This window comes from Heterodontus francisci, chromosome 13 (genome assembly GCF_036365525.1).
Source record: "Heterodontus francisci isolate sHetFra1 chromosome 13, sHetFra1.hap1, whole genome shotgun sequence".
In the NCBI taxonomy this organism is placed as follows: domain Eukaryota; kingdom Metazoa; phylum Chordata; class Chondrichthyes; order Heterodontiformes; family Heterodontidae; genus Heterodontus; species Heterodontus francisci.
This window is the reverse complement of record NC_090383.1, coordinates 115,157,029-115,182,999: the sequence shown is the minus strand read 5'-3', so window position 1 is coordinate 115,182,999 and position 25,971 is coordinate 115,157,029. Positions and strand designations below refer to the sequence as shown.

At 46.1% G+C, this 25,971-nt stretch overlaps 1 protein-coding gene across 4 annotated transcripts in view; it reads left to right on the top strand.

Moving 5' to 3' along the window:
- The window catches only part of nhsl1b (NHS-like 1b), a 242,136-nt gene that overhangs the window by 100,623 nt on the left and 115,542 nt on the right, over nt 1–25,971 (top strand). The window contains exon 1 of one of the 4 annotated variants that reach the window (XM_068045512.1): nt 13,177–14,270. The exons of the other annotated variants lie outside the window; for them this stretch is intronic. Within the exon in view, the coding sequence (XP_067901613.1) occupies nt 14,075–14,270 (196 nt within the window). The 5' untranslated portion in view covers nt 13,177–14,074. Of the gene's footprint in view, nt 1–13,176; nt 14,271–25,971 lie in introns of those variants that run through there. 4 annotated transcript variants of the gene reach the window in all.

Genomic DNA, 25,971 nt, shown 5'->3' with positions numbered 1-25,971 from the left:
TGGCAGATGGAGTTTAATCCGGACAAATGTGAGGTCATGCATTTTGGAAGGTCTAATGCAGGTGGGAGGTATACAGTAAATGGCAGAACCCTTAGGAGTATTGACAGGCAGTGAGATCTGGGCGTATAGGTCCACAGTCACTGAAAGTGGCAACGCAGGTGGATAAGGTAGTCAAGAAGGCATACGGCATGCTTGCCTTCATCGGTCGGGGCATAGAGTATAAATATTGGCAAGTCATGCTGCAGCTGTACAGAATGTTAGGCCACACTTTGAATATTGCGTGTAATTCTGGTCACCACACTACCAGAAGGACGTGGAGGATTTGGAGAGGGTACAGAGGAAGTTTACCAGGATGTTGCCTGGTCTGGAGGGCTTGAGCTATGAGGAGAGGTTGGAAAAACTTGGATTGTTTTCACTGGAACGACGGAGGTGGAGGGGTGACATGATAAAGGTTTACAAAGTTATGAGCGGCATGGACAGAGTAGATAGTCAGAAGCTTTTTCCCGGGGGGGAAGAGTCAGTTACTGGGGGACATAGATTTAAGGTGCAAGGGGCAAAGTTTAGAGGGGATGTGCGAGGCAAGTTCTTTGCACAGAGCGTGGTGAGTGCCTGGAACTTGCTGCCAGGGGAGGTGGTGGAAGCAGATATGATAGCTACGTTTAAGAGACATCTTGAAAAATATATGAATAGGAAGGGAATAGAGGGATATGGGCCCCGGAAGTGCAGAAGGTGTTAGTTTCGGCAGGCATCAAGATCGGCGCAGGCTTGGAGGCCCGAATGGCCTGTTCCTGTGCTGTACTGTTCTTTGTTCTTTGGTGGTGAGAGGGGGGGGCAACTGAAGCCTGTGGGGTGGGAATTAGAGGAAGGGAAGAATAAATGAACTGGAAGAGTGTGTACGTTACTTTGAGAATTCTAAGATTTGGAATCCCTGTCTAAACCTTACACCCTAGTGACAGCTGTGGCTCGTTTGGTAGCACTCTCATCTCTGAGTCGCAACATTCTGGGTTCATGTCCCATTCCAGGACTTGAGCACAGAAATCTACACTGACACTCCAGTACAGTACAGAGGGAGTGCTGCATAGTTGGAGGTGCCGTCTTTTGGATGCGATGTTAAACTGAGACCCCGCCTGACCTCTCCTGTGGACAGGTGGTAAAAGATTCATCCCATCGCACTATTTTGAAGAGTAGTACGGGAGTTATCCCCATTGTCCTGGCCAATGTTTAACCCTCAATTGGCATCGCAAAAACAGATTATCTTGTCATTAACATATTGCTGTTTTTGGGAGCTTGCTGTGCACAAATAGGCTGCCTACGCTGCAACATTGACCACACTTCAGGAGTACTTCATTATCTGTAAAACACTTTGAGACGTCTGGTGGCTGTGAGAAATGCTATATAAATGCAAGTCTTTTACAAACCTCTCCACCTTTCTACCTCACTCTCCTCCTTTCGTCGTCGTTGGCTGTCCCTCGATTCGAGGATGATGTCTTCTCAAGATCACTAGTTTCTGCCATGGGTCTTCAGGTGACTGAACTGGCCGATTCTCGACCCGCAGATCTTTGGGCAGATGGGGCAGGACATCCCACTAAGTACTGGGATCCGGAGTTCAGGATTTGCTTCCTTTTCTTTCCTTCTCTGCTGCTGCCCTGCCTCATCATTAAGATGTTTGGACTCAAAGCATGATGCAGCTTGATGGACAAGTTGTTGCCATTTTGAACAATTGGCCGGAAGCTCCTCCCAGTCATCAATGTCAATGCTGCCTCACTTCAAAGAGAGCTTCTGAGTGTCTTTGAACCGTTTTCTTTGTCCTCCCCTGGAACGCTGGTCATTTGAGAGTTGAGAAAACAGGACCTGGTGGGGGAGATGGTTTTCGGCCATCTGGACACAGTGTCCAGTCTATCAAAGTTAGTTTTGCAGGAGTTTTGCCTGAATACTTGTGGAGTTGGCTTCAAGAAGGACGCTAACTATTGTTTGACGGTCCTCCCATTGAATCCGGAGGATGCTGTGGAGGCATTACTGATGGAATTTCTCTAGAGCTCTTATGTGTCACTGCTACACAGTCCTGGACTCAATGAAGTACAGGAGTGTGGTGACAACAACTGCTCTGTACACTAGGACTTTTGTTGACTTTTTTTGTTGTCAAACACTCGCTGCTGGAGTTTGTAGAAGGCTGAGCTGGTGCAGCTGATCCAGTGTTGGATCTCCTCATCAATGGTGACCTTTTGAGAGAGGTGACTGCTAAGGTGTGGGAAGTGCTCAACATATTCCAAATTGTCTCCTTCAGCATATATGAGAGGTGGAATATTTGGCTACTTTTGAAGTGTGGTCTCTATTGTAATGTAGGAAACACGGCAGCTGATTTGTGCACAGCAAGCTCCCTCCCCCCCCGCCCCCCCCCCCCCCAACCACCCCCCCCCCCCCCAACCACCACCACTTCAGGAATGCGACAATTGTAACTATCTTCAAGAAGAGAGATAAGTCATGCTGTGGGAACTATCGAGGTATTTCCCTCCTGTCCAGAGCAGGGAAAATCCAGACATGCATTCTCCTAAATTGCCTACTTCCTTTCCTTTTCCTCCCAAATCCGTAGGATGAGCACATGGAATTTTGAAGTGAGCAAAAGTCCACCAGCTTTGAAGACCTCAGCTGGAATGCCATCGGGGCCGCAGGCTTTGTTGTTTCTCATCGGTTTGATTGCTTGTTGCAGCTCTCCCATTGAGGTTGGTTCATGCATGGATTCTACCACAGGATACTGGGGGATAACCTGAAGAGTATCAGCTGCCACTGTGGATTCACGGTTGAGGAGCTGTTGAAAATGTTCTTTCCAGAGTTGACGGATGGCATTGTCATTGTTAAGTAGAGGGACACCATTCTGTGAGCAAAAGGTATTTTGTCCATTTGATCTCCTTTAAGATGCTCCTTAAAACCTACCTCTTTGGCCAAGCTTTGTGGTCATCTGGCCTGATATCTCCTCCTGTGGCTAGTGTCAAAATGTTTTTATTGATACTTTTGTTAAGTGCCTTAGAACTTTTTGTTATGTTAATGGTGCTATATAAATCCAAGTTGTCATGCAGTGGATGGCAGCACCTTTTGACATGTGCAGTATTATCTAAGGCTGGTCAGCAGAGGGCAAGAACACTCCATTTCCTTGTGATCCTGCAAGCAAAAAATGCAACTTTTCAAACATTGCCGATAAACTGTGGGGCCTGAACACCTTATACGGCTGCAGTCAAATCAGTTTGGCTTAAAAGAAACTGAAGGAAACAACTTTTAGCTTCTATGTAAGGGAGGTTGCCAAATTGAACCGAGCACTTCCTTGAGCAATTGACAGTCCTTGGCTCTCCCTTGCCCCTGCTGTCTGAGTTTTCTCCCCTTCTCTAAAAGTAAGATAGAGTTTGCGTTTCTATTAAGCCTTTCAGGTAGTCCAAAGTGCTTTACAGCCAATGCACTCGCGTGCCGGAAAACCCAGCCTCTGAGCTGCTGATGTCGCCACGGCATTTATGTGGCAGTGTCCAGTTGAGTTTCTGGTCAAGGCGTTTGGTTGTTCCTTATCGTCATTGGCCTTCCTGGTGCCAGTGACTGTACCACTTCTATCGGCAGCCATGTGCACTGGCTGTGAGGTTACAGCACAGTGATGTAATGTGTCGGTGATATCCCACACACGGATTTGCTTCACGACCTGGATCTGCATCACTCAAGCAAGGAAGAGCAGCAGCACATTCCAGAGGCTGAGGTGGGAGTTTGGCCACTCTAATTAATCACCTCAAACTGCCTCCAAATATCAGCACCAGTGGCAGGCCCATCCCATCAGTACTTCACCCATTGAGATAGGTTATTCAGCTCACAATGGTCTCCAGACGGCTACCAAGTTTGGATGGGAAAGATCTGGAATTTTGCTGCTAGACTGTCTTCCACTTCAAGTGGACTTAGTGTGAAAATTTCACATTTTGTCTTGATTGGAATCATGGTCAGCTGAATTATCCCCAGTGTCCTGGCCAATATTAATCCTGAATCAGGTGAGTTGTCCCCAGTGTCCTGGCCAATATTAATCCTGAATCAGGTGAGTTGTCCCCAGTGTCCTGGCCAATATTAATCCTGAATCAGGTGAGTTGTCCCCAGTGTCCTGGCCAATATTAATCCTGAATCAGGTGAGTTGTCCCCAGTGTCCTGGCCAATATTAATCCTGCAGATAACTGTTAAAAACAGATTATCTGCTCATTATCATATTACTGTTTGTGGGAGTTTGCTGTGCATAAATTGGCTTCCACTTTCCTCATATTATAACACTTCAAAATTACTTCATTGGCTGCTAAACTCTTTGGGTCATTCTGGGGTCATGAAAGGAGCTATATAATTGCAGTTCTTTCATGAACTGTAGATAACGTTAATTTGTGAACTGATGTGGAGGGAGTCCAGAGGAGTACAAATATTTTGATGACCTCTCAATGGGAGCTAGTCGCCTCTGGCACTTCGCACTTCGCTTGCTTCCTGAACTTGCTGAGAGGTTGAGGTAGTTTAAGGGCTGGGAATGAATGGCAGCTCTGTTTATCCAGTCTGTTGTTACAGAGTCTGGGGAAATCGCTGGCCCTAGTCTGCTTTTCCTCCCCCGCCACCAAAAGGCTGAGGAAAGGTCATTTGCTTTTCCTGTTGAGTCTATTGTTGTTGTGTGCATATTCCTGAGTTTCTGGTAGCCAAGGTACTTCCACCAATAGCAGCTCCAACTTGACCCCAGCCCCACTGCACCTTCCTGAAATAACAGGAAACCGAAGTGTTGGACCAGCTGCTGAGGGCTTTCTTTCAAATCTGGTGAATCTTGCATTGAAAACCTGCCTCATCTCTTTCCATAACTCTTTTCCCCCCCCCCCCCCACCCCCTTGTCTGCCCTTCCCCATCGTGACCATGCTATCATCAGACATGCAGACATTCCTGAACACTGCCTATAATGGAGACCAGTGCCCATAGCTGTAGAAATCAACATGTTGATCCCTTGCTGAGCAACGGAGTGTTCTTCCAGGTCCCCCTTTGCCCATCTCTCCCCGCCTGCATTCTTTCCTCCCCCACCCTCCCCCCCCCCTCCCTCCAATGTCCTTTCATATACATATGTTGCAGGAAAGGTGACTGAATAGTGATCGGGAGCAGGATTACTGTCTGCTTTTCCTCTCACTAGCTCAGGGACCTCTGAGCCAGTGCTATAGCCTCTAACCTCACTCAGCTGATATCAGTTAACCCAGCATAGGTGGGGGGAATCAGAACTTGGACCCTTCAATACCACATAAAGTGGTTCACATATTGGGGGTATGCTAATGTAGTGCTTCTGATACCACAACAACAACTTCTTGCAATTATATTGCATCTTTAGCATAGAAAATCATAAAGTTTCCTCTGTAGTTCAGTATATTTTTCAATTGAAGTATGCGTGCTTATTTCAGTTTAAACCCTCCTTAGAACCTACTACCTTGACCAAAGGTTTTGCTCACCCTTTTGCTAGCTACTCCTTTGGCTTAGTGTCCATTTCCTCCCCTTGCTGATCCTCAGTGAAGCACATTGGCACATGTTACTATGTTAAAGACTCAAGTTGTTGTTGCAATACCATCTCCGCTGCATGAACATGACCTCAATACACATACTGCCCCATATAGTCATAGAGTTATACAGCACAGAAACAGGCCCTTCGGCCCATAGTGTCCATGCCGGCCATCAAGCACCTATCTATTCTAATTCTACCACTTTCCAGCACTTGGCCCGTAGCCTTGTATGCTATGGCGTTTCAAGTGCTCATCTAAATACTTCTTAAATGTTGTGAGGGTTCCTGCCTTTACCACCCTGTCAGACAGTGTGTTCCAGATTCCAACCACCCTCTGGGTGAATTTTTTTTGCCAAATCCCCTCTAAAACTCCTGCCCCTTCCCTTAAATCTATGCCCCCTGGTTATTGACCCCTCCACTAGGGAAAAAAGTTTCTTCCTATCTAACCTATCGATGCCCCTCATAATTTTGTATATCTCAATCATGTCCCCCCTCAGTCTTCTCTGTTCTAAGGAAAACAACCCTAGCCTTTCCAGTCTCTCTTCATAGTTGAAATGCTCCAGCCCAGGCAACATCCTGGTGAATCTCCTCTGCACCCTCTCCAGTGCAATCACATCCTTCCTATAATGTGGTGCCCAGAACTGTACATAGTTCTCCAGCTGTGGCCTAACTAGCGTTTTATACAGCTCCATCATAACCTTCCTGCTCTTATATTCCAAGCCTTGGCTAATAAAGGCAAGTATCCCATGTGCCTTCCTAACTACCTTATCTACCTGTGTTGCTGCATTCAGTGATCTATGGACAAGTACTACTGAACGGTCTGACATTTGATACGGCTACTAATTTGCACCATGCCTTCTTGACTCTTGCAGTTGAATTTTCAGTCCCATCAAGTCTGATTAGTGGGCAGGTTCTACCTCTGGATCACTGGGGAAGAGGTTGTCGAGTGTGCTGACCCTTCATATGGGTCACTGTAGTACAAAAGTACCTCACACTGTTAAACCACTTTGGCTTCATTCGAGCAGGACGAACGTGCTGGCTTGAAAGGCTACTGTAGCGCTCTGTCTGGCTCTCCGCAAGGCGAGCCACAGCTGCTGCTCCAGTAAATACAGTCAATGAATGACTGCTGCTTAAAAAAGGCACAGAATGATTTAGTGTCAGGTCCTGTGAACTCCCAACAGAGTAGAATTTATGAGAGAACATCAGAGACCGGCATGGGTCAGAGTAGCGAAAATTGACGAGGCTAGGGTCAGATAAATGCACTGGCTTAAAACGGGGTCAGAGGTCGCCGGGCTGTTGGATAACATGAAACTAAATACAACCTATAACTTATGTCAAATTCCCACCCAGACTGACTGGAGTTGGAACTTTCCTTTCACCTTGTTCCAAGCTTGTAGACACCAGAGTTGGGTGACTTATGGCCTTGTCTCCAATACCTGCCTGCAAGCCAGGTCCGTGTGTTGGTTCTCATTGGAAGGCAAGTGAGAACTGCCGTTGACCCTTCTGATAGCAATAACAAGTGCTGTCTGCGTAAGAGTGCTGAATCTGTGCACGACATTTCGGGAGAGTGCCCCATCTCCTCCAAGTATCCCACAAAAGCTAGAATGCGCCACAAAGGTTGAGAAGAGTTGTTCTTGACAATACGCTAATGCTACTACATTTTAAAAAATATTTCATTTGGGAAATTTGAATCGAGAGCCTTGTGTATAGTGCAAGATCACTAAGAGGTTGAGAAGGATGCAATACATCTGAAGTATTCAATTTCGGATCATCAAAAGAATGAAGGGAGAGTTAGGACAAGAAATGGCCTTCCAGAAACAGGGGTAGAAGCAGAATCCATAACGGCTTTTAAAAGGGAAAGAATAAATATTCATGAAAAATGAGAAATAGGAGCAGAAATATGCTATTCAGCCCTCAAGCCGGCTCCGCCATTCAATAAGATCATGGCTGATCTTCTACCTCAGCTACACCTTCCTGCACTATTCCCATATCCCTCAATTCCCTTAGTGCCCAAAAATCTGTCTTGAATATACTCAATGACTGAGCATCCACAACCCCCGGGGTAGAGAATTCCAAAGATTCACAACCCTTCGAGTGAAGAAATTTCTCCTCCTCTCAGTCCTAAATGGTTGACCCCTTATTCTAAGACTGTGACCCCCATGTTCTAGACTCTGCAGCCAGGGGAAACATCCTCCTAACGTCAACCTTGTCAAGCCCCTTGAGAACTTTATATGTTTAAGTGAGATCACTTCTCATTCTTCTAAATTCCAGGGAATACAGGCCGAGTCTACTCAATCTCTCCTCAGAACACAATCGCCTCATCACAGGAATCAGTCTAGTGAACCTTCGTTTCACTCACTCTAAGGCAAGTGTATCCTTCCTTGACGAAGAAACATTTTAAATAGTACAAAGAAAAGGCAGGGGACTGGGACCAAGTGGTTAACTCTTTCAGACCGCCAACACAGGCAAGATGGGCTGAGTGGCTGCTTCCTGTGCAAAATTGTAATTGGATGGTGCCTCATTTTTAAAGGATCATAGCATTTCAGAGAATAGAGAGATGGCGGGAGATAAAGGAATTCCACAGTGTTAAGGAAACAATGTGTTAGAATAAAGGTGTGGCAAGTTTTAAGGATCAATAATCACTGTAATTGATTCTGCAGTAGAAATGTAGAGACTGCACTTTACAAATTTGGACAGTGAAATTAAGTTATCTGTTGCACCCTGGATAAACAAACGCCATGAAAACTGTGCCATTTCTACAAAGGCTGTGTGTTTTTCATGGTGTCAAAAGCACACAGCACTTATCAGTTAGAAAGCCTACTTTCCCATTCTGAACATGGCCAGATCTACAGTCAAGTCAATGATTAACCAAGTTATAGTCAGAGTGTTCACATGAAAAGTTTGCATTGTTTATTGTTCCGTAACAGTAAAAGCAACGGCCACTGATGGTGGAGCGATGATAACTGGGGATGCCCAAGAGGCCGAAATTGGAGGAATGCAGAGATCTCAGAGGGTTGTGAGGCTGGAGGAGATTACAGAGATAGGGAGAGGACAGGACATGGAGGGATTTGAACACAAGGAAGAGAATTTTTTAAAAGGGGCAGCAATGCTGTAGCATAGCAAATAATGATGAATGTATTTCAAGGCAAGCACTGCCTAGGTGCTCTCAAAACTGGAGCGTGTGGAAAGCCAGTTATTTAACAGGAATTGGCCTTTTCACTAGGGTTTAGTCGAGTGTAACGGCAGTTGTGTGAAATTTTCGCACTAAACTGTGAAATAGCTAACGGTGTAGGTGCAAATTCTCTCCTTTCAAACGTAACATTGTGTTTGGAGAGAGAATTTTGAGCTGTATGACACGAGGTTGCGCTGACAGTGGGAGCAATTTGAGCTGATGAGTTAAGAAATGCTTAAGTGCTCTCGCAAGGAAATTAGATGAATTAAAATGCCGAGGCTGGTCCTCCCTTGCTGCTGAGTGAAGGATCAATGAGGTATCTTTGCTTCCAGGAACACTGGTGCTTGTAATGGAAGAGCCCCTGAACGGAAATAGGTAATCACTGTCAGATGGGAATTGATTATTGAATCGTTCCCTTCAAAGTCCACACTTCAGAGCAGTTGTCAAACAGTGTGGCATAAAATGTGAAACTCGTGTGCCTGGAGTGTTGGGGGGAGGGTTGGGGCGGATGGACCGTTGGGGGTCGAGAGTGGAGATCCTTAAAGACACCATCGCCAGAAAGTCAGGAAATGTAAGAATGATTAAATTCCACATAAACAGATCAGGACTGATGGTTTTTGCATTTACTAGGTCAGTGGAACCTGGGAAGTCATCGACACATGGATTTGAGGGGGTGGGGAAGGAAGGAAGGCTGGAAAATACCTCTCAGAACCTTCACTTAAAGAGGCTGCAAAAAGGCATGGTTGTAATAAAGCAATTGCTGGTTCTAATTACTTTTAACAGTTTACTAAGTCGAGCATATCCGAAACTCTGCTGCCCGTGTCTTGACTCGCACCAAGACCCATTCGCCCATCACCCCCTGTGCTCGCTGACTTACATTGACTCACGGTTAAGCAATGCCTCGATTTTAAAAATTCCCATCCTTGTTTTCAAATCCCTCCATGTCCTCAACCTTTCCTATCTCTGTAATCTCCTCCAGCCTCACAACCCTCTGAGATCCCTGTGCACTTCTAATTACGGCCTCTTGCGCATCCTCAATTTTAATCACTCCACCTTTGGTGGCTGTGACTTCAGCTGTCTTGGCCCTATGCTCTGGAACTCCCTCCCTACGCTGTAACCAAGAACTTTGAAATTGATGTTAATCCAAATGGGTAATAGTTGCTGTTTGGTCAATATTCGTGACTTTAACCATGGCTGTTTCAAGTGGTTGGGACTGGACAGGAAAATGCACCACGTGACCTGGTACCTGAAAATATTAAAAACAAAAATACAAAGATGAGGTTTTTTCTCGTTAAAGTGCACAGCTTCAACCAAACAAATCCTCTGGTCTACGTTACAGGCAATCATCTTCTTCGGCCTCCTTGTCGCGAGAGACAATGGGTAAGCGCCTGGAGGTGGTCAGTGTTACAGGCAATACTGAAACTCAAATCTACACCACCAGCTCATTGGTCCACCATTGGCGGCTGTACCTTCAGCTGTCTAGGCTCTAAGCTCGGCAATCCTCTCTTTAAACCTCTCTGTTTCTCTACCTCTCTCTCCTCCTTAAAACCTACCTCTTTGACCAAGCTTTTGGCCATCTGCCTTAATATCTCTTCATATGGCTCTGACAAATTTTGTTTGCTAACACTCCTGTCAAGCCCTTGGGACATTTTACAATGTTAAAGATGCTACAGCAATGCAAGTGGCTGATACAATGGAACAAGTTATGATGAATCTTTATTAAACACTGGTTAGGCATCTACTGGAGCATTGTGTCCAGTTCTGGGCATCACACCTTAGGAAGGATGTGAAGACTATAGAGAGAGTGCAGAAAAGATTTACGAGAATGGTTCCAGGGATGAGGGGGTTCGGTGACGTGGATAGATTGGAGAAGCTGGGGCTGTTCTCCTTAGAGAAGGTTGAAAGGAGATTTGAGAGAGATGTTCAAAATCAAGAAGGGGGGTGGATGGGGGCAGGGGAATTTTATGCTCTCCCCTGCCGTGGGTTTGGAGGTGGGGAGAGTATAAAATCAGGTGGGATGGTGGAGGGGTGGAACCTTGTCACCTTCCCACCTCCGTCAAAAGCACCAATTGAGGCCCTTAACTGGGTAATTCATGCCCAATTAAGGGCCTCATCCCACCACTACAATTAGCCATGCGGCGAGCAGCCCTGTCGCCTCACGAGAAGCACGGCACGAAAAACCATGCGGGCTGCATGCCGGCTCGGGTTGGTAGGGGTTCCCTCGTGCCTGAATGAGGGTCCCGGCATCTGGAAAGGGGGGGTCCCGCTGAGAGCCCCCCCCATCCCACCCTTGCTACTGACCTCCCCACAGGCGCTTCCCCCGCAACCCCTACCCCCCAACACCCCTCTCGCCCTGACTTACCTGTGGCCTAGGTCCAGCGGCACTCCTGGGCCTCGGGTGCGTGTTCCACTGGCAGCAGCCATTGCCTCAGCGATGGCGCTGCACAGTGAAAGAGCTGCCAGCCTCTGATTGGCCAATAGCGCTCTGAAAGTGGGACTTCGGTCACTGGGGTCCTTGATCTTGTGGAAGGCCTGCTGCTGTCCCAGTAAGTGCCTAATTGGCACTAGATTCACCGAGCCTCCCAAAGAAGTGGGTTCTTGGTTCTGAGGAATCTAGACAGAGAAGGTAGGGCGAAACTGTTCCCATTGGTGGACGAGTTGAGAACCAGAGAACTCTGATTTAAGGTGATTGGTCTAAGAACCAAAGGCAACATTCTTACACAGCAAGCAGTTAAGATTTGGAATGCACTGCCTGAAAGTGTGGTGGAGGCAGATTCATTCAATCGTGGCTTTCAAAAGGGAATTCGATAAGCACCTGAAGAGAAAAAGTGTACAGGGCTACATGGAAAGGACAGAGGAGTGAGCTTAGCTGAGTTGCTCTTGCAGAGAGCTAGCACAGACACGATGGGCTGAATGGTCGCCTCCTGTGCTGCAACCAATCTATAATTCTATTCTAAATTAAGTCACCAGATTTCCCTTACACTGTGCAACCGAATTACATCATCAGTGACGCACTTGGATGGGAAGAGATAACTAGGAGTGAGTCACTGAGGAGGTAATCTGACTGAGAAAGCACAGTGACATCATCAGAGCAAAGAGTGCTTCAGATTATCATCAGTTGAACCTTACTGAGCTCGACCGCACGAAAATGGTGAATCAGTTGGTGTAAAACAGGGTGTGTTTATCAGTGCAGCAAATTGGCTGCCATGTTTCCTAAATTACAACAGTGACTACACTTCAAGAGTACTTCATTGGCTGTAAAGTGCTTTGGGACATCCTGAAGTCATGAAAGGTGCTATATAAATGCAAGCTCTTTCACTTTGCGCCCTTAGGCTCAGTAAGCAGTTTGTCTGCTTTCCCCCTTTGTGCACGCACATTCACTCACACCCGCGCATGGTTATTGTACCCTGTTTGAACAAAAACATTGAGAAGGAGGGTTGTAAAATGGACCTGAATACTCTGACGGTTTGAAGAGTAATGCTAGCTAAGAGGCTTCCTCTTTCACTACAGTGGAGGTGTCTCACACCACGTGGTGATTGAGTCACCATTGGTGATCAGACTGGCAGGGACGTGCCAGTAAGCAGTGTCTTACATTCATATTCCACCTGCAACCGCTCCAATGTAGTTCACCTGAGGAAAAATGGACACTGAGCAGTAGCAGGACAGTTGAGGGTTAAAGAATGGATTCCAATGGAAATATCAATGGGTGGGGGTTGGCAGACAGAGACGGCGATAGGCCGCTGCACCATCTCCAATTTTACACCCACACACAGTCAAAATGACCTTAATCAGGACATACTGGGCCTGGGGCGGGGAAGTGGAGGGGAACAGACTGGAGCAGGACCACACTGGTAGGGAGGGGGTGACTGGCAGGCTGACAGCGGGAGGGGTGGGGGTGTCGGGGAGAAGATAAAACCGCTGGGTGATCAGGGACTGGAGGCTGGAGGGAACAGTCGGGGGGGGGGGGGTGTGTTGGGGGGCTGGTGGGGACACCGCCCACAATGGGACAGAAAGGAGGGTTGGGAAGAGTGGAAGGGGGGCTGGTTGAGGGTGAAAGATCTATGGTGCTTGCATTGATCGCAGTTGTCAGCCAATTCCCAGGGCAAGCCTCAAAATCACTGCTAAAGCCTGAGCAGTGGTGAGTATTTCTGGGCTGTTTGGTTTCACATTTGGCTCACATACTAAATTATTTAGCGAGGTATCGTTAGTGGATACGCCCTTTCTTACAGCACTTTAGGAGTCAGGGGTCAGTTGGAAGTGGCTCTTTCATTCTGGCAGTAATCTGATCGGACTTTGTTTCCTTCTAGATTGTGACAGAATGGACTCTCTGCTTTCATGTTAATTAGTTTATATTTAAAAAAAAGGAGCAATCCAAAACAACCTCGCAAAATTTTTAAAAAAACATCCACGTGTTAGGCTGGCTTGTGATTCAGGGAGCGAGATCCAACACACAGCCAGCCCAGCTATGCTAAGTGAACTTGTGCGGTTATTATCAACTGCTGTAGCTTTATTCAAGAGTTTAGTTTGTGCACAGTTGACCAGTTAAATACGACTATTCCAGCGAGAGAGTGAGCGGGGTGGAGTTTCTGCGGAGACAGTTGCTATGACTTTAGAAGCTCACAGATCGGGTTTCACTAAGGCTCTCTCCTGTCTCTCTCGCTCTCTTGTTCTGAATAGCTAACTAATAGACACAGCTCCGGTTTGGATGGGTCTGCCCTGTGTCTCCCCTCTGCTAAGCCGGTTGGTGAAGGGAGCAGCAGCTGAATGAAGCTCTTCACCTAAAGAGAAAAGGGGACCCAACAAATCACAACTGCTATCAACGACTTGCTGCTACAAATAGAGAGGAAAATCTATTCTAGACTTTGTTTCACTCTGTGGTGCTGAGCAGTGAGGAAGTGAATAACCACAGACTGTAAACCACTTCAGTCCAGTGCGAGGACATTTGAATGTGTCTTCTGTTTTATACAGCAGCAGTTAGATGTGAATCATCGATCAGTCACTCGGGGATGTCCCAAAGGAGAGATGGGGACTGACGGGTTTCCCTGCTGTTAAGTCCTGTCACACACGCTGTGCTGTTCTCTTACATGCTGTACTTGTGTATCTGGCTGGAAGTGTCCTTTTACCTGTTGGCATCTGCGTTCTGAGAGTAAATCCTACAAGGAGACGGTTGTGAGGTCTTAGCGCTTGCCTTGAACCCAACATAGATGAGTATGCTGATTCAGGCTCACCCGACCAGGGACCTCTATGGCTCAGCAAAGTGAGCGTCTGCCTCCATGACACTGTATCATTTGGAGAACTGCCTTCGCTGCCCTGGTGGGATTTCAAAAATGTAACTTTCTTAAAGCAGGCATGTACATCACCAATTTCCGGCCAACGCGATGAAGAAGGATTGCGTCTCAGGGTCGTTAAAGAAGAAACCAACCCCCAGCTCCATCCCGCGTGCTCTGAGCTTTCTTCATTTTACCTCACTAACCAAGCAGACCAAGCGGCTATTCCGTAGCGACGGTGAATTGGCGTCTGTTTGCACGCAGCAGGACAGCGACGAGGATAACTGGACTTATACACCGCTACACGGTAAGGGTAAGGGCAGAGCGCAAACCACACAGCTTTTTTTATACGGTCTTCAGTTGTTGCCACATCATCCTCTTGTGTCATTGTCTTCTGGCAGTTCCAGCCTTGGCTCAGTTGGTAGCACTGTCCTCTGAGTCAGAAGGTTGTGGGTTCAAACCCCACTTCAGAGACTTGAGCACAAAATCCAAGCTGATGCTCTCATTAGTGTGGAGGTGTCGCCTTTCGGGTGAAACATTAAGCCAATAACACTTCAAAATAGTGCCATGGGATCTTTTATGTCCACCTCAGAGGGCAGACAGGCTATGGTTTAAGGTGTCATCCAAAAGATGGCACCTCTGACAGTGTAGCACTCCTTCAGTATTGCACTGGGAACATCAGCCTGGATTCTGTGTCCAGTCTATGCAATGTCTCCTCTAAGCTGCGCATCAATCTGCTATGTATCGCGCAGTGAGACATACAGGTTGCGCATGACCAACACTCCATTTAACATGTACACAAGTGTGGCTGCACAGCAATCTTAAAGGGACTGCGCAGTGCAACACAGAAAAATTAGAGGAAACATTGAGTTTCTGAACTGAGACTAGAACCCACAATTTTCTGACTTGGAGGCGAGAGTGCTACCCACTGTAGCACAGCTGGCATGCCAAGATCCAGATTATGAATGTGGAAGGCTGTGCTGTTTCCGACTGCCCTCATAGGTGGACATAGAAGATCACATGGCACTGTTTTGAAGTGTTCTTGGTTTAATGTTTCATCTATAAGGCGACACCTCTGTAATCCCTATGATTATTGTAAATGGCTGTGAAAACTATTGCTGAATGGAAAGTATGTAACTTTCAGATGATTTCAAGCAGCTCTTCCGAAATTTTAAGTTTTTAGATGGCCCACTTTTCATATTGTAGTGAAGCAGAGAAAACCAAACTGTTCGAACAAGGCTGAAGTGTTTGCATCCATCTTCAGCCAGAAGTACCGAGTGGATGATCCAGCTCGGCCTCCTCCTGAGTCCCCACCATCACAGATGCCAGACTTCAAACAATTCGATTCACTGCATGTGATACCATGAAACAACTGAAGGCACTGGATACAGCAAAGGCTATGGGCCCTGACAGCATCCCAGCTGTAGTACTGAAAAAAGGGGCGAAAGGGATCAAAGGATATGGGGGGGAAAGCGGGGACAGGTTACTGAGTTGGATGTTCAGCCATGATCATAATGAATGACGCAGCAGGGTCGAATGGTCTACTACTCCTCCTATTTTCTATGTTTCTATGACTTGTGCTCCAGAACTTGCCGTGCCCTTTAGCCAAGCTGTTCCAGTACAGCTCAACATTGGCATCTACCCAGCAATGTGTTAAAATGCCCAGGTATGTCCTGTCCACAAAAAGCAGCATAAATCCAATCCAGCCAATTACCGCCCCATCAGTCAATTCTCAATCATCAACAAAGTGATGGAAGGTGTCGTTGACAGCACTATCAAGCAGCACTTACTCACCAATAACCTGATCACCAATGATCAGTTTGGGTTCCACCAGGGCCTCTCGGCTTCAGGATTCATTATAGCTCGGTCCAAACATGGACAAAAGAAACAGGACGGGCTAAGTGGCCTCTTTCTGTGCCTTAAACTTTCTATGATTCTTAAAGAGCTGATTTCCAGAGGTGAAGTGAGAGTGACTGCCCTAGACATCAAGGTAGCATTTGACCGAGTGTGGCATCATGGAGCCCTAACAAAAATGAAGTCAGTGGGAATGGAAAAAACTGCCTACTGGTTGGAGTCATACCTAGTACAAAGGAAGATGATTATGGTTGTTGGAGGCCAATTATCTCAACCCCAGCACATTGTTGCAGGAGTTCCTCAGGGGTAGTGTCCTACGCCCAGCCATCTTCAGCTGCTTCATCAATGACTCATCCAAGGTGAGGTCAGTAATGGGGATGTTCACTGATGATTGCACAGTGTTCAATACCATTCACAACTCCTCAGATACTGAAGTCCGCCTGCAGCAAGAGCGGGACAACGTTCAGGCTTGGGCTGGCAAGTAACATTCGGGTATTCAAATGCCAGGTAATGACCATCTCTAACAAGAGAGAATCTAACCATCTCCCCTTGACATTAACGGCATTACCATCAGTGAATACACAATGATTAACATGGGGGGTGGTTACCATTGACCAGAAATGTAATTGGACCAGCCATGTAAATACTGTGGCTACAAGAGAAGTCAGAGGCTGGGAATTCTGTAGTGAGTAACTCATCTAGTTGTGAGTTCTAGTCTTAGAGGAGTGAATCAGAGATGTGTTACGTCCCCTAAAACTGTTCAATCTATACACTGAAACTATCTTCAGAGACATAGAATATGTATCAGGTTGCAATATTGGTGGGTTGAACCTGAACAGTTTGAGATACGCAGATGGCACTGCACTGATTGCAGAGTTGGAAGAGGCACTACAGGAAATTGTGAACAAAGTGAAGGTAAGGAGTGTGGAACATGGATTAAGAATGAATGTGAAGAAAGCCAAGACAATGGTGATAAGCAGGGACCTAACCTGGAAGTGAAAATTGACGTAAATGCTGGAACAAGAGAAAAGGTTCACATACCTTGTGCCGGTTATTACAGATGATGGGAGATCAGATTGTGAGATCTGAAGGAGAATTGAGATAGCCAAGATCAACTTTGTCAGAATGAAGGACTTGTTAACATCAAAGAAAGTGAACCTGAATCTTGGGAAAAGAATGCTGAGGTGCTACATTTTGTCATCTATGATATATGCCTTGGAGACGGGGACAACAAACAGGCTATTGATGAGTTGAATGCATTTGAGATGTGGATATATTGGAGGATGTTCCGCATATCCTGCACAGACAGAAAGACTAATGAGGAAGTGCTGGAAATGGCTGGAGAAAAGAGGAAATTAGTGCATAACATCAAAGAGAGAAAGATACAATATTTCAGTCACATCATTAGAGCAGAAGGTAGACTGAAATAAATATTGGAAGGAAAGATCAATGAAAAACTTAGGAGAGGGAAGCAGGGAAGAAAATAGATGATGGGTTATGATGGACTGGATGCAGTTGACCTATGCAGAATGTATAAGGACAGCACAGGACAGACAGAGGTGGAGATCCATGGCAGTCAGCCTTCTAGCAAGATGATAACACCAACAAATGATCAAACAAGCTCACCTCCTGACCAGCACCGCCCCCCCCCCCCCCCAAAAAAAAACCTTTCCACCATCTACAAGGCACAAGTTAGGAGTGTGATGAAATACTCTCCACTTGCCTGGATGGGTGCAGCTCCAGCAACACTCAGGTAGCTCAACACCATCCAGGATAAAGCAGCCTGCTTGATTGGCACCCCATCCACCACCTTCAGCATTCACTCCCTCCACCGCCAACACACAGTGGCAGCAGTGTGTACCATCTACAAGATGCACTGCAGCAACTCATCAAGACTCATTCGACAGCACCTTCCAAACCTGAGACCTCTACCATCTAGAAGGACAAGGTGAGCAGGTGCATGGGAACACCATCACCTGCAAGTTCCCCTCCAAGTTACACACCATCCTGACTTGGAAATATATCGCCATTCCTTCACTGTTGCTGGGTCAATATCCTGGAACTCCCTCCCTAACAGTTGGTGTACCTACATTACATGGACTGCAGTGATTCAAGAAGGCAGCTCACTACTACCAAGGGTAGCTAGAAATGGGCAATAAATGCTGGCCTTGCCAGTGATGCTCACATCCCAAGAATGAATTAAAGAAAAAACTGGTATCACCAGTATTTTCTCCAGTAATGAGACTTGCCTCCCTCAGTTGTTCAGAATTGTTGCTTGATGTGCAATAGCTAGCCCTGTGCTGAAAATGGAACCCTTCTGGCTGGCGTTTCTCTTAATCCCTGAAAAGAAAATGAGGAGCGATTCAGCCTGCTCCGCCCTTTCATTAGATTGCAGCCGATCTGTTACCTCAAATCCATTGTCCCACCTTTGCTTCATATCCCTTGGTTCCCTTACCTGACAAATAATCGTTAGTAATTTAAAACAACTTTGCCTCTCTCTTTGTTTCAAGTTCTGGCTGTTCCTGTATCTGTCTTTAAACTGACTGATACCGGGGAAAGATGTGGACCCATAGTTACTGAGTGTGAATTGGTTACATTGATCACCCAAGCTTTTGCTGCCCTGCATGACAGTGTATCTGTAGGTTCAGTACGTGTCCTGGTTAAGTGTCTTGTCCCAGCTCCTCTGCTCAGCTGATGTTGGTAAACTGAATCATCCTTTACTCTTTCAGGCTGCTGATTTTACCTGCATTCCATGAGTAAGTTATGTCCTTGGTTACTTCACTGCGAGTATCTCTTAATCTTGTGACATTATTGGGGATGCAGTTGTAATGCAGAGTGTAAAGGGCAATCCCACTCACCTCCTTGTGTCAGTGCCTGCCTTCCTTTTAAATATGGATTTGAATCCAGTGTCACGCAGCAGGCTTGATCGAGCATTGATCATTCCCCACTCTGGCACAGCGAACATCTCACTTCAACGTGGCACTCCTCCCAGCACAGTGCGTCGGAACACATTGGGCACTTTACTGAGCAGCTGGCTGAGAAGATGTTGGACTTGGGGAACTGGATTCCTCGCTATTGTCCTGGGTCATGCCCACGGTTGCACAGATCCATCTGGGTGATGCTGTGCTGCTAGTTGTGGTGAAACTTCCCAGCTTGGCAGCTTCTCTCTCCCTTCTTGAAGGATAGTTTAGAACCTGCATTGTTATCTACTGGCCCCATGAGGAGAAGAATGGCAAATCTTCTCTTTGTAAATTCTTCACACAGGTTTGATTTATAAGAATGAATTGTGAGTAATGGGCAAAATACAAGGTGAGCAGTTCTGATATAATCAGTGGGGTAGTTTATGGGCATCAGCAGAACCCTGAGATGCAGTTCACCTGCCAGTTGCTGTTTGTTGTCTATCTCAAATTACTAGCATGAGACAGGCTGCGTGCTGTTGAATGTAGGTAAAAATTAACTGTTTAGTAAGCAAAATCGAAGTTTGCAGATGATGCCAAAATAGTAGATAAATTGAAAAAAAAAATACATTTTGTAATAAATTTTGTGAATGTGGGTGTCACTGGCAAGGCCGGCATTTATTGCCCATCCTTAGTAGCCCTGAGAAGGTAGTGGATCACCACCTTCGATTGCTGAGAGCAGTTTGACACAACTGAGTGGCTTGCTCGGCCACTTCAGAGGGCAGTTAAGAGTCAGCCACATTGCTGTGGGACTGGAGTCACGTGTAGGCCCAGACTGGGTAAAGGACATCAGGTTCCATTCTCAAAAAGGCATCAGTGAGCCAGTTGGGTTTTTAACGACAATTTTGACAACTTCCTGGTAACTTTTACTCATGCCAGATTTTTTAAACTCAGTTTCTCATACTGCCACAGAGAGATTTGAACTCTCAATCTCCAGATTATTCTAGGCCTCTAGATTGCAAGTCCATTAGCATAACATTAACATTCAAAATAATGAGGGGTCTGGACAGAGCAGATAGGGAGAAACTACTCCCATTGATGGAAGGGTCGAGAACCAGAGGACAACGATTTAAGGTGATTGGCAAAAAAAACCCGAGGCGATATGAGCAATAACATTTTGACAACGAGTGATTAGGGTCTGGAATGCACTGCCTGAGAGTGTGTTGGAGGCAGGTTCAATTGTGGCTTTCAAAAGGGAACTGGATAATTATCTGAAGAGAAAAGATTTGCTGGTCCACGGGGAAAAGGCAGGTGAGTTGGACTAGCTGAGTTGCACTTGCAGAGAGCCAGCACGGACACGATAGGCCAAATGGCCTCATCCTGTGTTGTAACCATGATAACCACAGCCCTACTGTGCCTCATATAACCGAGGAGCAATGCACCAGATTTGTAAGGATTTAGGTGAGTAAGCCAGTGCAGCCAAGTGAGTGTAATCCTTATGTGGTATTGATGGGGAGTGACCGACTAACTTTTTAATGCAAATCCATACTCCAGTTTGGGGAAAATCGCATGATTGATTTGCTCTTAAGGAGCAGTTGTCTTCAAACAGTGGAACTGTCAGCTGTGCAGGGCTCTTATGAGTTCACCATTTTATACGTGATCACTTCCCCCTATTTATCAGTGTATGGAAGCATAGTCAACCTTTTGTTCCCTCTCAGTTTACACATCAGCTGACGGCTGCCTGATATTCTGTCCCTCTTTGTATTCAGGTAAAGTGGTTGCTGCCTCTGTTTTCCACCTTCAATATCAATATTTACAGTTCAGTGCTTCCCTCTCCCCTTGTCAGTTTTAAAAGGATGACTTACAAAATCACTGGGCTCAAAAAGTAGTTCATTGTGTGAAGCGCTTTGAGAAGTTTCAATGTGGTATGGTACTGGGGATTTAATTATTTTCCAAAGCTGTTCAGTGAAACCAGCCATTTAGTAATCTTGTAGCCCTTTGTGCAATGTGTATTTATTTACCTGTGCCAGGTTGAGTTATGAGCTCATCCGTCCGTTTTTGTCCTGTGCATTCAAGCTCACTAAATTGCACTGGATGGCTCAATGCACAACCCGGTGCACTGCTGGATGATCCAAGTGTGGAAGATGTCCTGTCCAGTCCCCAGTATATACTAAGTTATGTTGACCTCAACCAGGGTCAGGGAAGGATCATTGCAGTAGAATTGATTCCTTGCTGGCCATTGTTACCACTAGGGGTCTGAGTGGTCAGTGCAACCCCTATTAGGTTTTTTAAAATGTATTCATTCTCGGGCTTCAGGCATCACTGGCAGTGCCAGCATTTATTGTCCATCCCTAATTGCCCTTGAGAAGGTGGTGGTGAGCTGCCTTCTTGAACCGCTGAAGTCCATCTGGTATAGGTACACCCACAGTGCTGTTAGGAAGGGAGTTCCAGAATTTTGACCCAGCGACAGTAAAGGGATGGTGATGTGGTTCCAAGTCAGGATGGTGTGTGGCTTGGAGAGGAATTTGCAGGTGGTGGTGTTCACATACATCTGTTGCCTTTGGCCTTCTAGATGGTAGAGGTTGTGGGTTTGGAAGGTGCGGTCAAAGGATCCTTGGGTGCGTTGCTGCATTGCATCTTGTAGATGGTACACACTGCTGCCAGTGTGTGTTGGTGGTGGAGGGAGTGAATGTTGAAGGTGGTGGCTGGGGCGCCAATCAAGCCTTGTCCTGAATGGTGTCGAGCTTCTTGAGTGTTGTTGGAGCTGCACCCATCATGGTAAGTGGAGAGTATTCCATCACACTCAGCTTGAAGGGAGACATCGGAACTGAGCCAATTTTGTGCACACTACCCAGCAGCAGACACAGAAAAGGAATAGAAGCATTGACTACTTTTTCTCCTTCCTAGTGTAGGAAATACTCAGTACCAATTTTAGTGCTTTAAGTGTTGCCTTTTGCTGGATTACAGGAGCTGGTTTCTTCCTAGGAACATGCCCATAAAAGCATTCTCACTGTGCACCTAATCGGTAAATTTTGACTTGCTATTTGACTATAGGGTGTATCACAGGCAGACGTGGTCCTGTCCTCGCTTTACATACAGTATCCAACTGGTGTGTGAATTTCTCTGTCTGCCTACCTTTCTGTCTCTCTAGCTTGCTCTCTCTGTCTCTGTCTGACTAGACAAGATAGATGCAGGGAGGATGTTCCCGATGGCTGGGGAGTTCAGAACCAGGAGTCACAGTCTCAGGATACGGGGTAAGCCATTTAGAACCGAGATGAGGAAAACTTTCTTCACTCAGAGGGTGGTGAACCTGTGGAATTCTCTACCGCAGAAGGGAGTGGAGGCCAAGTCATTAAATATATTCAAGAGGGAAATAGATATATTTCTTAATGCCAGAGGGATCAAGGGATATGGGGAGAAAGCAGGAACAGGATACTGAATTAGAGGATCAGCCATGATCTTTTTTGAATGGCGGAGCAGGCCCGAAGGGCTGAATGGCCTACTCCTCCTATTTTCTATGTTTCTCTCTCTCCTCTTCCTTCCCTTCCCTCCCTCACTACCAGTCATTGAATAAGCATAATGAGTCAGATCCTTTCCATTAGTCAACTGCTTGAAGGATTTATTTTTGCAGATCTGAACTGCTTGTACAAAGTACACATAGTTCCTGTAAACAGGTTCAAACCTGAACAGACTCTGGACAGAACTCGCTGCAAACCCAAGGGAGAACAAACATCATGCACTCCAGTCATAATGACCCAAACTCAAGGTGATCCCATGTGGCCACAAGGGGCCTTATTCTGAGGGGTCATGACACTCCAGCCATTTATAAAGTACAACCAGACAAAGGATTGCTGCTTTCTAACTGCTCTCTAAAGTCTATCCTCTTTCTTTGCCAACTGTAAATATACAACACATTGGAAATGAGAAGATAACTTTCTTTGAGCTGACCTTGAGTTTGTTGGTTGAAAATGAGGTCTGTTTTTTGGGTGTGTGTCCCACATTTGAGTTCCAAGTTTGATTATCCCATCCCCAAGATTTTCCTCTCCCCTTCCCAATTTTCCTCCCCTCTCTTGTTCAAGGTGGGGACTCGTTAGGGTGCAATTGCTTTCTTCACCCAGTGACTGTGCTTGACACACGCAGCTTGGGTTAGGAGGAGGGATCCTTGCTTACTATCTCCCCTCCACCTCGGGTCAAGTTTGCTAATGCCAAGCTGACTCTTGCTGGGACCCAATTCAAGTATCCTGCTGACCCTAGTGGACACTTTGACCACATTAACAGGTCTCTGGGCTATTACACAGGCTCGGCTGTGATGCTTCATTAATTCTGATCCTGTCCCCTCTCGCTGTCCGCACAGGCTTTCTTCCTGACAGAGGGATGTCGCTAGAAATGAGTCAGGTGCAGAAACATGATGTTTCCCCCTCCATTGCTCCAAGGGAAGTGAGGCCAACGTTAGCCTCCCAACTTTTGGCCCACCAGAGATCAGCTAACTGGCTGAAGGGCCAGGGATTGAATCTGGCACCATCCTGGTGGGTATGGCTCAATGCTGCATTTACCCTCACTCACATTGAGGAAGCTTCATGAGAAGGGGGCGGCACTGTGGCGCAGTGGTTAGCACCGCAGCCTCACAGCTCCAGCGACCCGGGTTCAATTCTGGGTACTGCCTGTGTGGAGTTTGCAAGTTCTCCCTGTGTCTGCGTGGGTTTCCTCCGGGTGCTCCGGTTTCCTCCCACAGCCAAAAGACTTGCAGGTTGATAGGTAAATTGGCCATTATAAATTGCCCCTAGTATAGGTAGGTGGTAGGGAAATATAGGGACAGGTGAGGATGTGGTAGGAATATGGGATTAGTGTAGGATTAGTATAAATGGGTAGTTAATGGTCGGCACAGACTCAGTGGGCCGAAGGGCCTGTTTCAGTGCTGTATCTCTAAATCAAATCAAATCAAACAGTGCTTTATCCCAGGTGATACAGGCCATCAGATCAGACGAAAAGCTATTCGACCACGGGCGTCGCCCCAGCAGGGTAGAGCTGCTTTTAGTGGCCATTCCTGTGTGTATTTTAAGTAGCTGGTTGGCAGTCTGTCTGCATTCAGAGACAGAGTGCCCTGCCCCAAACCACAATTGAATGTTACTATAAATAGATACAAATCATGATAAATTATCCACCTCATACACTCACTGGTTTGGGCTTCTCAACCAAGCCACATTTCATAATATATTTAAGAACTGGCATTGACTTTCTATGTTTTTAAGAAGCAGTTTTTAACTGTTTATAAAGCAAGAGAGAGCAGCTTGGGTCTGTTTAAAACAATGTTTCTAAAGCTCTCTTTAAACTCCTTGGATGGAAATATTGACACAATTCCAGGGATGGAAATCGTTCTGTTAAAGATTCTACAAATGTCTGTGATTTTAGAACATAGAACATAGAACAGTACAGCACAGTACAGGCCCTTCGGCCCACAATGTTGTGCCGAACCTTTAACCTACTCTAAGATCAAACTAACTAGCTACCCTTCATTCTACTATCATCCATGTACCTATCCAAGAGTCGCTTAAATGCCCCTAATGTATCTGCTTCTATTACCACCGCTGGCAGCGCATTCCACGCACCCACCACTCTCTGTGTAAAAAACCTACCTCTGACATCTCCCCGAAACCTTCCTCCAATCACCTTAAAATTATGCCCCCTGGTGATAGCCCTTTCCACCCTGGGAAAAAGTATCTGGCTTTGACTGCATTGGTAACCGGGTAAACATTTAAATATATGTTGTGACCTGTGGAGAAGTGGAACTAGAAATGACAGTGCACTCATCCCACCTCAGTCCTAACACTCCGCATATTCTGAAGCCTCCAGAATAGATCATTTATTACTTACCCTGATTAGAAAATGCACTGTTCACATCATGTAGATCACATCTGAGGAGATGCTGAGGGCAGTGGCCTCCCAGACCACTGTCCAGAAGGACTCGAACCAGGGGCAAACCCTTTAGTCTGAAGTCCCACCAGCACACAGATGGTTTTCTCAGTTTTGATGGGTTAATTAATGTGCATGTAGGAATCTGAGGTGGCCATTTCTCAATGGTGCTGCACTTAGGAGGTTGAGTATCAATTTAGCCTCTCTTCCAATCACTGAGAGGAATAAAAAGACATGCAAGCATGTATATTTATAAATAAATGAAAATTGTTAGCTTTAAAGAAATAGCTGCGTTTATAGAATAAACAATCAGCTGTTTGAAACGTAGAAAAGTTCTTCGCATAGTATATTACTTTTGAATTACAAAGACTTGTTCTGTTGGCCAATTTGCGCAGAGCAAGATCCCACAATGCGTTAATGAGACGAGTGACCAGTAAATCTATTTTGGTATTGATTGAGGGATGTGTGTTAGCCTGGACACTGGGAGAACTTCCTGCTCTAACTCTAATATTGCTGTGGAATCTTTAACATTCACCTGAAACAGGCATCTAGGGCCTTCTTTTAATGCTTCATCCAAAAGACAGTGCAGCACTCCCTCAGTACTACACAGAAATCGTCAAGCATCTGGGTTGGATCTTGAACTGCAGCCTCTTGTTTCGGAGGCAATAGTGCTACCAAGGACCACAGAATGGTTTTGGTTTTGAATGGTTCAAAAATGCTTTGAGGTCTTGAAAGAACTCGTCTTGGTGGTGATTTAGAAGTTGCTTTTTGATGACGTATGGTAATTGGGAGAGTATCCCAGCTTTAATTTTGAAAGGAATATATATAGAAATGGTCTGGAATTACTACTGCTGCAGCAAGTTACATTTCCAGAATGCTGCTCACATGCAAGAAATTGCCCCAAAGAGCTTTACATTAAAGCTGCAAAGAAATGGTTGACATTGAGGAGAGGAAAAGGGACAATGGAGGCGGCTGGAAGGAGGTGCAGACATGATCAAGTAGGAGGTTCTGTAGGGGTGGGGAGGTGGCAAGGCAGAGGGTGCTCCAGAGAATAAGAACATTGTCACTGTGCCCATTAAGCTGGTGCTGGAGTGAAACCAAAGGTCAGAGGAGAAGAGGTGTGTGGGGATTTGTGTGGGCTGTTTGGAATGAATTATAGCTAATAATTAATAGCTCAAACCCCTGCCTAACCGAGCAGCCCAGGCAAGTAGGTGCCCATCAAAACCAGAATCTTTGCGACACAATGGAATTGTTGATGTAATCATTGGGAAGCCCTGCCCTGAGTCTGCATGAGGTGTAACATGTTACCTGAATCTATAATGTGGGTGCCTGAGCTCTCATCTGATT